The sequence below is a fragment of the Diprion similis genome, chromosome 8 (assembly GCF_021155765.1).
Source record: "Diprion similis isolate iyDipSimi1 chromosome 8, iyDipSimi1.1, whole genome shotgun sequence".
NCBI lineage: Eukaryota > Metazoa > Arthropoda > Insecta > Hymenoptera > Diprionidae > Diprion > Diprion similis.
The window spans coordinates 23,464,710-23,482,009 of record NC_060112.1 but is presented as its reverse complement, the minus strand read 5'-3'; the positions used below and the strand labels follow the sequence as shown (position 1 = coordinate 23,482,009).

The 17,300-nt window shown below is 46.5% G+C and overlaps 1 protein-coding gene across 3 annotated transcripts; it reads right to left on the bottom strand.

The window, feature by feature from the left end:
• Positions 1-1,333: 1,333 nt before the first annotated feature.
• On the bottom strand, positions 1,334-16,482 carry LOC124410038 (protocadherin-like wing polarity protein stan). 3 transcript variants are annotated; one of them, XR_006929559.1, is made up of 11 exons: positions 16,103-16,482; positions 5,839-12,707; positions 5,373-5,739; positions 4,986-5,201; positions 4,327-4,899; positions 3,830-4,256; positions 3,448-3,685; positions 3,012-3,332; positions 2,361-2,925; positions 2,046-2,127; positions 1,334-1,932 (listed from the first exon to the last, which is right to left on the bottom strand). XR_006929559.1 is itself a non-coding variant. In XM_046888151.1 (11 exons), exons 2-11 carry the CDS (start codon positions 12,590-12,592, stop codon positions 1,921-1,923), a joined length of 9,480 nt encoding a protein of 3,159 aa, XP_046744107.1. In that variant the 5' UTR covers positions 12,593-12,707; positions 16,103-16,482; the 3' UTR covers positions 1,334-1,920. The 3 variants fall into 3 exon arrangements, 2 of the variants coding, with proteins under 2 accessions (XP_046744107.1, XP_046744106.1); XM_046888151.1 differs by having other exon boundaries at positions 2,046-2,052; XM_046888150.1 differs by lacking the exon at positions 2,046-2,127.
• Positions 16,483-17,300: the final 818 nt, after the last annotated feature.

Here is a 17,300-nt window from a genome sequence, read left to right as displayed (position 1 = left end):
ATTGATATCAAATCTTTTTATTGCTAACCAAAGCTGTTTAAGCCCGATGTATTACTGGGACTGATGCTTTCGTTCAACTGAAACCGAAATTGAAAACAAAATAGATTATTATTAATAATATTATTGCTATAATTAAGGATTCGCGCATCACCAGTCAATTTAGCCATAACAGAATATGTCACAATCTAAACGAGATTCATCTATTGATCAAAGTTTGAGGTATTTGATTTGACCCACTCACGCCCATATATTTGTACTTTATCGATGGTAGATCTGCTCAGTTATAATACGGGAAAGATTTGTGACCTTATATGCACAAGCAATCCTTCCAGCTAGACGTACATTATCAAGTTACCAACCAATTGTTTGTACACAAAGGTATCACTCATACACTCTTGCCTATAATACATCAACTACAATTATTGTAACACAACTTGATAGACAACTGTAAAAATGTGCTCGGAATATTCTAATGAATTTGCACCAACTCCACAATCTGGTGAAATACCATAGACTAAGACGATCGAAAAGAATATAAATTTTCTTTTTATACATTTTGTAATTAGACAATTGTATTTTACGCAGAGTGTACGGATACCTGAGCTGACTTATGAGTTCAATATGTTGTGAATAAATATTTGGTTGGTAACTATTTTCGATTGAGAAGTAGGCCGCTGCATCTTAATCTGGTGAGATATATTCCATAGTAATGGTAAGTCATTGATGAGTTTCTATCAAACTAAAAACAGATTCAGGTGTTGGAACCCGCAAGAATTTTACTTTAAAGACAACGCTCTTCCGAGTATCAATCTAACTATATTTTGTAATTTATTTATATTTTCCATAAGAATAAAAGTCATTTTTCAACAATATTGATTTATGATTTCGAATTCCTAATAATCTTCCACAAATTTATTGAATAGTTCATGTACCGAAGTTTGTTATACTTTTTCGCCTCACGATCTATTCACAATCAATCTGTAGAAATCTATACTATCAATCAATCTATAGAAATGAGACACTGAAAAATAGAATGAGTTTAGAGGGAAGATGAAGGATTTTGCAATATCGGAACCACTGATGTGGATTGCGAGTTTTCTAGATTAAATACTCCGATATGATTATGCTAATGGCGCTATGCTTCGTTCATTATCTGCATTACAATTTTAAATATCATACGAATTTGCGCGATGCCCGACGGTTCGTCTTCGGGAATTTGCCGTTTCTCAATCTGCACAATCTTTATATTAGAATATAAACAGAATTGTATTCATTTTCAGAGATGAAATGGTGTGAAGGATATAAATACCATATAACAATTACAGTACGGGTATATAAATTATGTATATTCTTCATGTTTCTCGATATAAATATATACAAAACTTGAGTATTATCATATAATATTATGTCTCGTCTTAAGAATTACATTGGCGTGGAGAAAAAAAACAATAGTAATATACCAAAAAAGTAGTAAAGTAAAACTACGTGGAATGTATACATTGCACAGTAATGTGTATAGAGAAATACTTAAGGTACGCAAGAAATGATTTTCGTGTTAAATACGTGAATGAAAAATGAGCTAGAGATCATTTTACCGGATGTTCAGTCCCGGCGATTGTCGTCATAATGACAGCAATAATTGCAAGAATACAAAACGTAACAATTATTAAGACAATTGCCGACAAATCCAGTTACGTAGAATCGATAATTCAAAGCTAAATTATTTTTAAGTTATGACAGATTATGATTAACAGGCACTCACACATATACGCTAATTAATATGGCTAGATTTTTAAATACAGTCATGGCAGCTGCATAAAATATACACAAAAGTCCATCTGCTTTATTAAATAAATGGCTAAAATTATTCTTTTGTACGGTAGTTGTGTAGTCAGGGATTGTCAGACTGACGTCTCCTCGTTAGTATCCTTCCTGAAATACCATTTCAATTAATTTTTCCTATCTGATCTGAACTCAAAAACAATAGTGAGTATTCTACTAGATACAGACTCATGGAGATTGAGATATTTTAATAGTCCGCTCACCTCCTCACTGGTTTCCAAAGCACCCACAGCAAGCAGGGAGAGAAAGTAGGTATATCATTATTTTAAAATGTTCCAACGCCACCTTTTCAAAGATCAAGTTAGCATTGATATCAGTTATCACTAAATCATTAATGATTTCTAAGTACCCAGTGTTTACGGTAATAGAAATTAGTCAATTGGTAGGAAAACTGGTGAGGAATAATATTTTACAAAAACAGAGAATAAGTAGGGAGGACATGCATTTTTTTAAGATTGTTTTATAATTCTAATATTTTTATAACTGTTAGATATTAAAATGAATGAACTAGTACTCACTCGGTCTCTGTAATAGTTTGTTCATATTGCTGCTGTTGTCTTAGCGCGGCTAATTCGTTGCTATGCTGTAAGTCGTGTGTCAATGAGCTAGACAAAATTCTTCCACTCATCGGTAAAATATATTCGGGAGTTTCCAGAACACTAGGAGTAATCTTCCCTCTCTTTAGGCTGCCGTACCGTTCTGAGCTACTTAAATTGTCGTGCTGCGAACCATGCAAGCTTTGACCTCGCTTCAAGCTACCATACCTTTCCGATCCACTCAAATTGTCATGATTTGAATTCTGCGAATGATGACTGAGGCTTGAGGCGAGGATCCTTGATGACATAGGCAACATGTAAGGCGTTGGTGAGATGGTATGATCTTCTTCTGCAGTGTACGGAAAAAGATATTTTTCACCAATATGGTGAAGTTTTTCTTCCCCCTCAGAGTAATTCTCATCTGGATGGTTCTTTTGCGGTGAATTCATTTCTGGATACGGTAACGGATTTGGACTTGAAGTTTTATTCGAGGCTATTTCATTGTCCGATATCGTGCCTCCTGACCATTGACTCCCACGTGCGTCGACTGTAATGAAATGCGTATCGATAAAAATGAATTGAAACATAAAAACAGTGCTGAATCAATGTTTTGAATGAACCGATTCAGCCTACCATTAGACGGTAAATAAGCTTCCGGCAGTTGCGAGCTCCATCTGGGTGCATAGATTGGTTTGATGTTTGGGAAAAGTTCAGAATTTGAACAGAGAATATTCAAATGATCTGAGGTTGGGTTGTTATGGATGTTGGGTAAATAGCTATGCGCTATCGACTGCTGAGTTGAAACACCCATATCCTTGTGAGATCTAGACGTAACATCTTCATCGTCACTACTATGCGAACTAGCCAAGTCCAAACTAGGACCTCCTCCATCAGCTTGCGAACCGTCCGAATCAGATTCAGAGTCTCTGCGATGTCTGCGAGTCTCGGGTGGATCTGTCGAACAAAATTTCAATGATAGTTAAAAAAAACTTTGACATCAATCCCAGATTGACAAGACAAAAATCAACAAACAGATTGGCCGGTATAATGTATAAACTGTAGAGCAGACCTTGTCTGGCATGCAGAGTAGAATGGTGACTTCTGGATGAGAGATAAGGATCTCTATCGCTGTTATAGTTGCTTGTCGATGTCGATGTATGTCTAAGATGTGTGTCACTTCGATATGGACTTGAACCAGTCTTATTTGTACTTCGCGATGTGGTGCTGCTTGTTGATACGCCAACGTGAACTCTCCTGCATGTTGATTCTGCTCCGCTATAGGCCGACGAGTATGCCAGTGCTGATCGCTACACAGTATTCAGAAGGGTCATGTTGAAAAATTTTGCGCATGCATTGAAAACTACTGTTGTGAATTGCTTTTCTTGGTTTAGCGAAAAATGTTGTTTCGGAATTACTTAAAACACCGAAAAAAGAGATAATTATGGACCTACCGAGTGTCCATTCACATTTTGGCTGCTACTTCCGTTTCCAATGCTTCCTTCTAGGAGCGGCGACTTTTTCCCAAAACAATGCAATAAACTAAGATATAAGTTCCGCCTAACTCTTCCATTGATGAAACAGTATCCAATCAGACTAAAAGCGGCATGAGTCAGGACAGCAATACTCAGTAAGTAAGACAAAGTTGGCGATTGTTCCGAAGCACTGAGTACTGCCAAAGACCAAACGGTCCCAAGTAATGGTAGCGAGGCGATTGACAGCCATAGCAGTGTCCTGAGGTTTCCAAAACCCATAATATGTTCTTTCAATGTGAACGCAGCACGAACTGACATTACAAGGATGCAAAGGTTTATTATAACAGCAGCACAGACTGGTCCTATTAAAGCCCAAATAACAGGCTCGTAGATGGACAGCCAGCAACTGAAAAAAGCGTTAAAATTGAAACGTATGCTCGAGTGACTAGATAGAAGAGAAGAAAGGTGTATCTTACAAGTAAAAATTTCCGTATTGATCAGCTCGTACACCGACAGTGAGTCCAACGATAACAGCTGGTAGTCCATACCCCATTGTATAATAAAATCTCATTTGCCCGTGGTTTACGTCGCGCATTTCGGTCAACATTCGATAGAGATGTACCGAGTCTACCAAAGTCCAAGAAAAGGTGCTGAGCCAGGCGTAATGTAGACTGATAGCAGTCAACTTGCACGGGAATTCGTTTGTGACCAACGGATTTCTAGCTTTCAACGCAATCAGGTATAGCAGCTCAGCTATGAATACACATAGGACGAGATTTTTATGTATACTGTTCGAATTAGTACCACCTCCACGTATCAGAGCGAGAATTAGCAACGTGGACAGCAAAAGGGGTAGCGCAAGAACAAACGCGCTGTAACTCGTCACGTCTTCCAACAGAGACGGCTCAGGTACATATTCAAGATCTAGAACGTCGGTCAAGAGTGCAAACGTTGCCAGGTGTAGGCAAGAACAGTTTATTATTGAACCAGGCGTCAGCATAGTGTCGTCAATCTCGGTTGTGCAACCCATTCGACTCCATTCTCCGTATCTGTACAGTAATGAAGATTAAAATTTTTTCAACGATATCCATTGCATAAGGATGAGGAATAATTCAAAGTTTATAAAGCGACTTACCCTCTTGCTGTACTCCAGTGAACACATTGGGGATTGGTTCTCGTTTTAAAACCATCATCCTCACTGAGCCAAAGCCGGATTTGGACGGGAGACTGCAGTGGAATTCCAGTTAAAGACTCGTGCCCGTTTGCACTCGGAACCAGGATTGATACTGTTACGACTGGGGATCCGACTGCTATTTCTACCCCCCACCTCATTGCTACCGAATCATCGAATCTGGAAGTCACGTAAGTGTGAGTTACAGCGGCAGTATATAGCTCATAACTGCATTTAGCCAAAACGACTAAGACTCTAACCGGAAATAATTTAGAATTCGCAATACAAAGTCAAGGTATAACAATTCTGTAAGAATGAATAATATGTGGCGGAAAAATCATTTTGTCTCACCTTTGAGGCAACAATGCGCCCATTTCTCGATATTGGACATAGCTTATGACGGCTTTTCCTGTGCTCAGGCTGTTCTTGACATTCAATTCGCCTTGATTAGGTGGTTTAATTCCAAGCAAATTTAATGGCACTTGAATTTTAGAATACGGATCGAATTTGTTGGGATCTTGCATGTAATTATTGTATTTTGGGAAACTGACTGAAGGCCCTAAGTGTGTCAAAGAGCTCAAGAAGCTGGTGGTATCAGGTAAAACTACTTTTTGATCAGCCCCGCCTGGTCGCGCCGTTGATTGGGTGGGGTCCTCTTTGTAATCTGCTGCTTCATATCCGAACAAACTTTCCGAAGTTACGATGTCCAAGCCCAATACTGTAGTGAAAACAAAGAGAAAAGTCTTCTTGTTAACAAATAGGTCAAGCGCTGCGTGTATCTACCATTTCTTCAAAATATGCGATGATACCGACTTACCGACGTTAGGATCGACCACTTCGAACGGACTCGTGAAAGTGTCGTGCTGAGAGGCCGTCAGTGTCTTTAAATATTTGCTAATAGCCTCCAAGATCTTGTCAGGACTGTCTCCAGTCAGAGACTCAATTCTGCCCCAATTTTCCAAGTGTTTAGCTTCAAGAATAGCCCCGGATATCCCGACCAGATGCGATATGTAATCCTTGTCCTGGCTGTGCGTCAGGTTCAAGCCGGAAAGATTTTCTTCATAATTAAGCAGCGTGACAAGCAGCGATTCGGCGACTAAAATATCCGCACCGAACATGGCTTTGGTGACATTAATCGCCCTGTGCAAATCGGCTGCCATTTTAATAGCAACGTAAGTATTGAGGGAAAGTCCGTCAGTCTCAATGGCCGCCAACTGATGTCTGAGCTCCACAAAGGCTTCCGAAGTGCAATTGAACAAGTCCGGTGGCTGCCAGCCACCGAGAGTGTCGTCGCAGGACCTGGCCGACCTTCCTTCCGCTGTACCGGGACAATCCTCTACCGCAGTAACGCCAAATTTAGTTCTGGGCCACCAGAGACCCTCGGAATATGACCTGGGGCACCCGTCGTAGATAACTTCGCACCCGCGATGCGTAACCTCCGCGTAAGGATTCGGACAAGCGGTGCAGGTCCTGCCGATCACCCCGGTGCGACACCTACACTGTCCCGTTTCCGTATCACACCTGGGACCAAAGCTTCCAACGGCATAGCACTCGCACGGTGTACACTCCGTCTCGCCAGGTGGTTGATAATGGTTCTCCTTGCAGTAGCATTCGCCCGTCGTCTTGTTGCAGGCCGGATTGTAGCCTCTCGTCTCGTCGCAGTGACATGGACCGCACACCGGACTACCCCACCAGGTGGCTGGACACGGTTGGTCCGTCCTGACCTCGCAATACTCACCGGAGTACTCCTCCGACTCGCAATTGCACTTGTAGCCCTTCGGTTCCTCGACGTTTTCGAGGCACAATCCACCCTCGCTGCAAGGGTTCAGTTCGCAGACAGGAGTGCAGTTGGGACCGGCGTGACCGGTAATGCAGACGCACTCGTTGGACTCCCATTGAGCTACGCAGGTCGATGTCTCAGGACAGTTGATGCTGCATTCGCCCTCCGCAAGGCACCCAGATCCTACGTTCTCCTGAACCGTAGGTCGTTGCAGCAAGCTCTGATTTGATCCTATTCTGATGTCCTGGATGCACCCGTTGAAAAAGGGCAGCTCGGTATTGGTCATCTGGTCTGGACCTCCGACGAGTATTCGCCCAATGTAGAGGCCCTGCAGCTTCGCTGGCAGTATCGAGCTGATCGGTCTGTTTCTGTAGTCCATGTCGATCGAGACTTGACCGCTCTGCCAGACAATCTCAACGCGGTGCCACTCGCCGTCCGCGATGTTGGTTGAAGCTTGAATGATGCTTATGCCGTCCAACGACGCCTCGATTCTGCCCTCCTTTATGCTCAGCATCACCGAACTATTCTGACCAATTTGTATGCTCATTACGAACGCCTGACTTTCCCGTGTTCTCAGGCTCAGCGCGGTCATCCAAGGTAGCTGGATGGGTCTCAGCAGCGGATTGAAGCTGAGGAGACCGTCGGACTGGAACCTCCATGGCTTGCCGATTTGCTCGGTGCATTGAGGGCTCGAGAAGCCCTCTTCGCACTCGCAAATGTAGCCGGACCATACCTCTCTGCACTTGCCGTTGTGTTTGCAAGGCATCGAAGCGCAGAAAGCTCTCTTCTCGGGACAACCAGCAGTGGTACCGTTATCGGCAACGAACGAGTTGAGGTCGACGAATTGGTGATCGATATACAGATCGCTTATACACCCGACGAAGTCCTTGTTCCGTATTTGAAAACTCGATGGTATCGCCGGCAGACCGCCGACCTGCAGAGGTCCCGTCAGGTCTAAGAACCGATGACAGGTCTCGGTAACCAGGGTGCATCGCTGCTCGAGTATCTGCTCCCCTCTTCCCGCACACGACCATTTCTTACCAAGCTTCGAACCGTGCTTTAGGGCTAAAGCCACGTCGCAGTCGTCCAGCGATATCGTCACGGTTTTGTTCCAGTACGAGACTTCCACGGTGTGCCACTGGCCGTCCGACACACCCCCGACCACACTCGCCGACGCTCTGCTGACCTCGTCACCTAGTGAAAAGCTGAACTGAACTTGCGAGTCTATTACTTCGAGAGCGATGAAATCGTGCTTTTCGTTGTAACGTCCGTTGTAGAGCAGCAAGCCTTGCGACACCTCCGTAGCGAAACGGAGTTTCAGGTGCATTCTGTGTCGTTGTTTGAGCGATGCAAACGTCAGGAAGGTAGCGGGTCCGAAACTCCTTGCTTTCAGCTCGCAGAGGGGTGTTGCGTTCTCCAATACGGATACTGGACAGCCTTCGCAGATGAATCCACCGTTTGCTTTTGTCATACATTGGGAACTTCCTTTGCACAGGGTGGGTAGACAGCTGTCTTCGTTCAAATTGATCTCGCAATTATTTCCGGTGAAACCGTCAGGGCAACTGCAGGTGTAACCACCTTCGCGTCGTCGGCAGGTACCGCCGTTTTCACAAGGGTTCGAATAGCACAAGTTAACCTCGGTGTCGCACAAATAAGCTTCTCGACTGCCGGTAAAACCTGTTGGACATTTACAGGAGAATGTCGTGACCGGATAAATCGGCCTGAATAGAACTGTGTCGCTGCTAGCGAATCCGGAGGCGTTGCCGAACTTCAAAACCGTAACGCAGTCCTCAAAATTGAGGCAAGGCTCTCTCACGCAAAGATTATCGTCGAACGGTAAGACCGTGACGGTAGCAAGTCTCGCCAGAATTCCTCGGTTTAAGTAAACTCTTTCCTGAAGGAATTGGGGACTGTAGAACTCGTCATTGGATCCCGTTTCCGCTTTACGGGCGGAAAAACTAACGTTCAGTATCTTGCCGCGTACGTCTGTGTCCTCCTGGACGTTAAAGAGGTAAATATTCTCACGAGGACATGGTATGATCGCGGCAAGACCGTCGAGAAAGTATCCAAGCAAAGGGCTGAGGAAAGCCTCGACGGTCATTTCGTCTAGTCTGACGGTTATGGAATTGAACAGCATCGTGTCGGTTATCAGTCGCACAGAAAGCGTCATCGTCGCCTTGGCCTCGTTGACGCCATCCGTGACCGCAACTTCCATAGTTGCGACTCTGGGCACATTGGTGTTCAACTGAGGAGATAACGATATCTCGCCGGAGCTTTTATTCAGCGTTATCAAATTGGCGTTGTTCCCGGACAATATGCCGTACGTTAGTTTGTCAGTAACGTCAGCGTCGAAGGCGGGAATTTTGCCGACAGGACCGGAGGGGAAAAAGTCCTTGAAATTGTTAAACAGTATTTGAAAATCCTTGAGGACCGGGGCGTTGTCGTTGATATCGGTCACCATCACCTGCACCAGAGCGTCGGATCTCAGGGGTGGAGAAGCAGCGCGAATAACAAGCTCAAACTTCTTCTTGTGTGATTCATAGTCGAGTTCCTCGAGTGTGATCAGCTCGGTCCGATCGGCACCAGGTCGAACATTGAGAGCAAAGCTGTTGGCGTCCTCGCCACCGATAATCGAATACTGAACAACAGCGTTGGGTCCCTCGTCAGGATCGTGGGCGTATATTTCACCCACGGTAGAACCGATCGGCGAGTTTTCCTGGATGTAAAGCGTGATCTTGTCGCTTTCAAACACCGGCGGTGAGTCGTTTACGTCTTCGATTTTCACGACGATTGGTACGACGGAAGAGAGGCACGGCGATCCTTTGTCGAGGGCTACGGCTTCCAGGGAGTAACGCGCGACGGATTCTCGGTCCAGCGGCTTCGCAGTTCGGACGACACCCGAGGAGGGGTCAACAGCAAAGGAGCCGTCACCGTCGTCCTGAAAAGCATAGCTCACCTTCCCGTTTCGACCGATGTCCGCGTCGGTAGCAGCTATCCGGAGAACGCTGGTGCCGACCAAAACGTCCTCTGGAACCGAGCCCTGGTACTGGGTGGCGTCAAAAATCGGCGCATTGTCGTTGACGTCCATGACTGAAACCTCGACGCCCGTCGTGTCTGAGAGCGGTGGAACGCCGCCGTCCCTTGCAATGACGGTCAGAAGATATCCAGAGAGCGTTTCTCGGTCCAGGGCTCGTGTCGTGGTGATTGCACCGGTCTGAGGGTTGATCGTGAACTCTGACGCCTCTGGTTCCCCAGCTTCGCTGCCCAGGCTGTATGTTATCTGGGCGTTTTGTCCGACGTCGGAATCGGTTGCGCTAACAACGAGAACCGTCGTTCCAACGGTGGCGTCCTCGAAGACGGAAGCGCCGTAGGGCGCGTTCTCGAAAACCGGTGCGAAGTTGTTGGCATCGGATATGTTGACGTACACGAGAGCCGTGTCAGTCCGACCGCCCGAATCGGATGCGGTTACCGTCAATACGAATCGTTTTTCCTGCTTGTAGTCAAGCGGTTGAGCTATGGTGATAAGGCCCCGACCGTTCTGCGAAGTTATCGAAAAACGTCCCCTCGTATTCCCGGCCGTGATCTCGTAGTGTATCCTTGAATCCTCGTCGGGATCGGTAGCGGTTACCGATGCTACCGGCGTTCCCGGTGGGTCGTCCTCAGCGATGACGGACTCGTAGTTCTTCGGTTCGAAGACGGGGTCGTTGTCGTTTATGTCAATTATCGTTAGGACGACGGAGGCGCTTGCCGATCTCGCTGGCTCGCCGGAATCGGTTGCTATAACGATGAACTGGTACTTCGAGCACTGCTCCCGGTCCAGCTGCATTGTGGTGTATATCCACCCGGTTTCCGGGTTCACAGCTATCGGGAAGTTCTCCGTCGATGTCCCGGAGAAGTCACGGGGCCCGATGGAGTACTTTATCTGAGCGTTGAGACCCTCGTCCGCGTCGTAGGCTTGGACCTTGACCACGGAATAACCGACCGGCACCGACTCGGACACGGACTCCTGGAACAGGCTCGTGTAGAACCTGGGCGCGTTGTCGTTGACGTCCTTGACGGAGACGATGAACTGCGTCGTGTTACCCCTGGTCGGAGTACCGCCGTCCTGGGCGCGGATAACAACCCGGTAATTCTTCATCATCTCGTAGTCCAGTGGCTTGATCAGGATCACGTCTCCGCTCAACGAGTCGATCGAAAACGTGTTCTGAGTGTTCCCGCCCATTATGGAGTACCTGACCGCAGCGTTGACTCCCGCGTCCGAGTCCGTGGCCCGAATATGCGCTACCACAGGACTCGTAGTGTAATCGAGATCCTCGGGGATAAGCGCGGTGTAAGTTCGCTCGGAGAATTGTGGGTAATTGTCATTGTCGTCCTGAACGTGAACCACGAGGCTTGTGGAAGCGGTTTTACGGTCCGTCGGTGGCATGGCGAGGTCGGTCGCCTGTATGATGACGGTGTAGACTTCGGTTCGTTCGCGGTCCAGTCCGCTCCTGGTGGTAACGACGCCGGACCTCGGGTCGATCCTGAATGTCGACGAGTCCTCGGAAAGAGTGGTGGTGCCACCCCCGCTAGTGGATACGATCGAGTACTCGACCTCGGCATTCCTCCCGTCGTCTTGGTCCGTCGCTTTAACGACAACGACAGTGGTGCCGACGGGCACTCCCTCCCTGACGGAGGCCTCGTACTCGTTCAGTTCGAAAACCGGGGCGTGATCGTTGGTGTCGAGGACGTTAACCTGCAGGGTCGTGGTCCCGGTTCTGGGTGGAAAGAAATCGTCGACGGCGAATATCTTGAGGTAGTGCACGTTGCCGCTCTCCCTGTCCAACCTGGCCCTCGTCGTCACTCGGCCCGTCGCCGCGTCGAGCATGAAGAGCGCCTGCGACCTCGAGTCTATCAGGGAATTCATCGAGTACCGAACCGCCCCGCCCTCGGGGTCCCGGGCTCTGACCACGGCGACGTTAAGCCCCGGGTCCTTCTCCTCGTCGACGTTGGCTAGGTACAGAGGCTGCTCGAAATAGGGCGACTGGTTCCGCAGCTCTCTTCGCACCCTGCGACCGAGGTCCGTGTCGTCGAGCTGCTGGTGATGGAACACCACCTTCAGTCTATGCTCCGCGTCGGCAAGGTGAGGCGAGCCGCACTTGAGCCTCATGGAGACCGATATCTTCCAGATAGGATCGACCAGGCACTGCTCAGCGGCCGATACCAGGTCGCCGGCTGCACCCTCGACCAGGAATCTCGGGTCTGCGACGCCGCCCCATTTGGTCTCGCACTCCTTGATGGCGGTTGAGGGCAGGAAGTCGCTGAGGGCTGCGACGAGCTGCGAGGCCCTGAGACAGACTTCGGTGAACCTGTCGGTACTCGGCATCGCGTAGGAAGCGAGAGTCTCCGGCATCCAGCCTTTGGTCGCAGCTAAGTCTTGATTCTCCCCACCGCATCCCGTGATTAATACTCTTAAGGGTAAACTATAGTAATCTATGGTCGGTCGGCCCAGTCTTGAACTTGTTGAGTCTATGTAGAAGGTGAAGAGTCGCGGGTACTGGAGGCCCTCGCACCTGAGACTCTTCGCCAGCGTTACACGGCCCGTGTGCGGATGCACCTTCAGCAGCTTCCTCGCGAACCATGCAGTCCTGTCTACAGATGCTTCGTATTTACGCTTCCCTCCGAGCTGAGGCACTCCGGCCTCGAATACTACGGTTCCAGGTTCTAAACTCGACGACAATACCGCCAGATAGCCTTCCACGAGTGGCCATAGGCCAAGAAGGCACAGAAGTATCCATGTTGCTCTTGCCATGTCACGTCGCGGTCCCGATACACTGCATCATATACTTGAACATCTTATTCCCCTAGTCTCCACTTCCACTCCGAACAATGATCCGCATTGTAATTGTCACGTGCCGATTCGATGTCTGAAACAAAAAGGATGATTCAATTTAAATCATAATATAAGCTAAGGTTGTAGTGTAATGACTTAGGTATATGTATATGTATAATAACAGAGTGGTTAGCATTGTACTTTGGTCTTGTTTGTTTCGCCTTTATTTCAACTCCAATGAACTTCTCTCTCTTTCTCTCTCTGTCTATTCCGATTCATTACTTCTACATTACATCAACTGTGTAAAAAGGACGTGGTGAGAGAACTTCGTTTAGAGATTGGTTCCACTTTCGGATTCAGTCTTCCGAAAGAATTGGTAGGTGAAAATCGTTGAGTCGTTACAAATGGAATAAAGTTGGCTAAGTATTGTGGGCAACGATGTATGTATAAGATATGGATACTGCACGCGTGGTGCGAGTAATAATTATTCTATATACCCGTGTGTGAAGGTAGCTACACCTCTACCGGCGAATCTCGCGTGTTTAGGGAAATTTACGACTGCAAGACGATGAAATAACGCGCGGCGCAGCGGGAATCGAAACGACTTTGAAAGTTTTCGGTTTACATGCGAGGTTTGGGTGTGCATGGGCGTTGGACAGCACCTGCACACGTATAAAAACTACGAGGATGAGACGAGACGTGTGAGTATAATTTCGACGGGTCTACTATGACTCCGGTCCGAAACACGAAACGAACGAAGGGAGAGGAGGAGGCCTTCGGAACTATTAATTACGAAGGAGGCGGCTGACTTGTATGGAATCCGGTCCGTCCAATTATCTTAGGGCCGCTTGGCTCTTACTTTTTCGGGATTTAGGGTTTCGGTGGGTTTTCTCGCCCCGCCGAATCGACGAGTTTATTAAAACCTTCAGCTCCTCTTCCATATCCTGCACGAATGGACGATGCACTCACGTGCATTGAGTGCACGATTCGCTGAATATTTCAGATTTTCTTTTTCTCTGTCTCAACGTGTAATCATAGGGGGAAAAACTTGTTTATGCATTATACAAACACCCTGCAACGCGTCGCCGTGCAGGCTAGACGAATAGCAGGTGGAAACTCGGACTCGTATACCTGCATGTGAAATATATACGTGAGTATATTTACGTAGGTGCGTACTATACGAACTTGAAAGCCTACGCGTGGTTATGCACATAAAAGTTCTTTTATTTCGATTAATACATCTCTGATTTCATAATTTCGCATCTAGTGTGCAATACGATTGTAACACACAAAATTAATTAGCTATGGCCCCGCATGGGATTACGAAAAGCGTGAGATTTTATCGCTGAAAAAAGAAGTAGAAAAAAACCTAATCAATAGGCTAGTAATCCTGCTGCTGAATTTTGCTCGTGATTAACGATAAGTTAGACCGTATTTTGGCGATGTTTAAAGCGCAAAGTGTGGGAAAACAAAGATATGAAATATATTTAGTAGTAGATACATAATATATATGGTATTCGGGTGTCGGCGCGGTCATACTTTCATTTAATTATACCTATACTGTATCCCCCAACGTTAAACTCGACGAGTTGTTTTGCCGGCGGTATATGAGCAGCCAGCATAAGCGAGCGGGAGCTGTGAATAAACGTGCGGATAAAAATCGTTTCTAGATTAAGTTTCGAGGGAACAACTTTATAGGAGAGAACGCTAATCGTCGATCGGTGGAATAACGCTGAGAGGAACAGGTTTCAGGCGTATAAATTCCTACGTGAAACGGCGTTGCCGCGGTTTTAAACCCTTCATCGGTATATATTAGCATATCAGTTTATTTTTATTTTTTTTATCACATACTCACGCCGGGTTTGAATACGTACGTTTACAGGAGAATACAGGAAAAGACCAGATTCCCGAAAGATATCTTAATCGCGTTTTGCTCCGGGTATCATGACATTACTACATTTCTCTTATATCCTTTAAATATTCAACTCCTTTCTACGATAGTTTCGTCATATTACTCGCTTCCGAACACAGCGTCGGTAATATTTAAATCGCGCACGTATATACGTGATACGCAATTCAAAGAGTGAAATGTGAATAACCGTCGTACGCTGTACCTTGTATGTACGCATCTACATGTATGTATGTACTACGTACGTACATCTAAGTTCGTTTCACCCAAGCGCACGCGGTATAGATATCGGACAGGGTTCTGACTACACGCTACAAAAGAGTAGCACCACTTCAGCGAGGGTGAGTGACTCATGTATTGCTTCGACGTCGCGACGCCGAGCGTCGAAATATCGATCTTCCTCCCTCGAGCGAGCCAATGAACGGGGGATGCGTCAACAGCACTCGTCTTGCATCCAAATCCCAACTTTTATCGCGCAAAAAAACGAGAGTGCGGAAGGGTGAGCGTTATTGTATTTTTTTCGTTTGCCTGATATCGACAACTCGCAACGCGTGACCAGAATTTTACGAACCGGCTTTTGTCTCTTCGAATTTCCCGCCCGTTCCCCGTCGTTGTTCAACTGTTTTATTCCGAATTTCTACGAATACGAATAGGCTTCGCTCATCTACGCGTACGCCCCTCTGCCTCTGCATGAAACGGATACCGGTTCCTGACGTTACAGTTGCCTGCATCCCAGGCGTTCTTCTACTACATCGATACGCGATACCTACTCGTCAAATAAACTGTACCAAGGTGGAAGGAAACACCTAATTGAGCTATGCCTACGGTAGTGGCAAGCAAGAATCGGGATCACGGCTCATCGCAACGGAATCATAACAGAGCGTAAAACGTCTCTACGCGTACTATTCCATGCATCGATCACTCACTTTACCGCTCAGCTAACCGAATCGATGCAAATTTCGACATCTCCGGGCTTGGATAACGGTTATTTGATTTTTCAATGCTATGAATTTACTTATCGAATACATACACCCGCGCACGGTGCATTCCCAGAAAAATCAATCAGTATACTGTTTGAAACTCACATTGTCCTGCAGCGTGTGAAAGATTATGCCGTTGATTGTAATTCCTTTCTTCTCTATTTCGAAACCACTACAAAGAAATTCAAGATTTGACTATACACCCATGTGGAAGTTTTGAACTTTTGAGAACGAAAATAACTGCCTTATAATCCATCGGTTAAAATAATTCGCGTGATTCGAATGGCATACATCATGGATGCAGGGTCGATCGACTTAAAAACAAAAGACGCCCGTTTTTCTACTGTGCGAGTAAACAGCGAACGTTAAGATAGCAAGAAGGTGCATGGGGGCTTAGTTCATCCGGTTGCAGCAGGCACGTTCGTGCATTCTAGTTTCGCAGGATCATTATCCTCGAGGGGAACGAGCGCCCTGGTCGCAATTAACGCTGCAGGTATTTTTTGTCGTGGGAAAACTGAGGTGGCGGGGTTTGTCGAGTCCCGGGCGGTGAGCGCGTACGCACGCCACACGCATAAGATGCCATTCAAAAAGGTCACTCACCGCCCCCTCAAGGCCGTCCAAGTGCTTGCGTATCGGGTCAGCTCACATTATTCCTGAGGTCGAGACTTCGCGCGGTTTGATAATTTCACCACCGGGAAATTGTGCGAACGAAAAGTACACGCCGAGAGACCCTCGTCCCATACACCGAGCTCACTGCCCGCTCTTCTAATGTCAAGTCGCGTCAAACCACCACACGCACTTCACGCACTGCACAACCACTTGCCGCGTCTTGGGCTCAACTCCCGGTCATTTCTTCTATTCGTACACACGGTGCACACGCACTTCAAGACGGGGGATTTCTACCTCCGTGCAAGCACACCCGTCGGACGCGCATACAATACCTTGGAGTACGGCCAGCCGATTCTGACGGAGCGGCGTCGACGCACCTGGCGGCTCTGCCGACAACCAATGCGTGGACACGCTTATTTTTGCTTGCAGATTCCTGCTTTATCGACGTGCAGAGATCCAGCGTCGTGCGCCTTATTGCAGACAACTTGTCATACGGTCCTGTATGCGCTGCCTCTTGTGCATGATTACAAATTACTTAACAATACCATCCGCTTATTCTGATGTACGGCATCGTTATTTAGTATTCTCGAGCTGATGATTTTTCGTGTTATGAAACGGCAGTCAATAGGTAAATTTATGGTTTGGTTAGAGGGTGACGGTTCAGATTAGTAGGAATTGAGAGTTACATTTTGTACGGCTGAATGTAATGGTTTTGCTGCTAATTTGTGGGTGGTATTTGGAATTTTTTAGACCCGTTTTCGTCGTTGCGATATCGAAGAAATTCCGAAAACGTGAGGATTGACAATTAGCGGTAGCAGAACGAGATTTAACACATTTATAATTAGTGAGATTAACTGTGATTGAGCCATTTACTAATCTATGTATATACAATTGCTTTCGATGATCAGCAATTTAAACGACTGCAATCATAATAAAATGCATATTTATGTGGAGGCATTGACATACAAAAGATAACTCGAATCAATGGAATGTCAATGTATGTGCGGTATTAATTTCCAGGGACGGGGACTTGAAGAATCTCACGGCGTGGAGTTCTTTCAGACATTGACGTAGAGGGGTGGTTCGACAAACACCAAGTTTTTCTTTTGACTAAAAACTGTGGAATGGAAAGATGTGTTTGAAAATTTTCAGATAAGGGTAGTACGTGTATTGAGAACAAATTTCAACC

Bases quoted from the DNA above. Each gene is read 5' to 3' on its own strand.
- LOC124410038 (XM_046888150.1), bottom strand. From the start codon at position 12,592: ATGGCAAGAGCAACATGGATACTTCTGTGCCTTCTTGGCCTATGGCCA. The intron at 5,740-5,838 runs GTAAGTCGGTAT...TTTTCACTACAG, and splicing joins AGTGGTCGATCCTAACGTCG to TATTGGGCTTGGACATCGTA. The intron at 4,257-4,326 runs GTAAGATACACC...CGCTTTTTTCAG, and splicing joins CAATACGGAAATTTTTACTT to TTGCTGGCTGTCCATCTACG.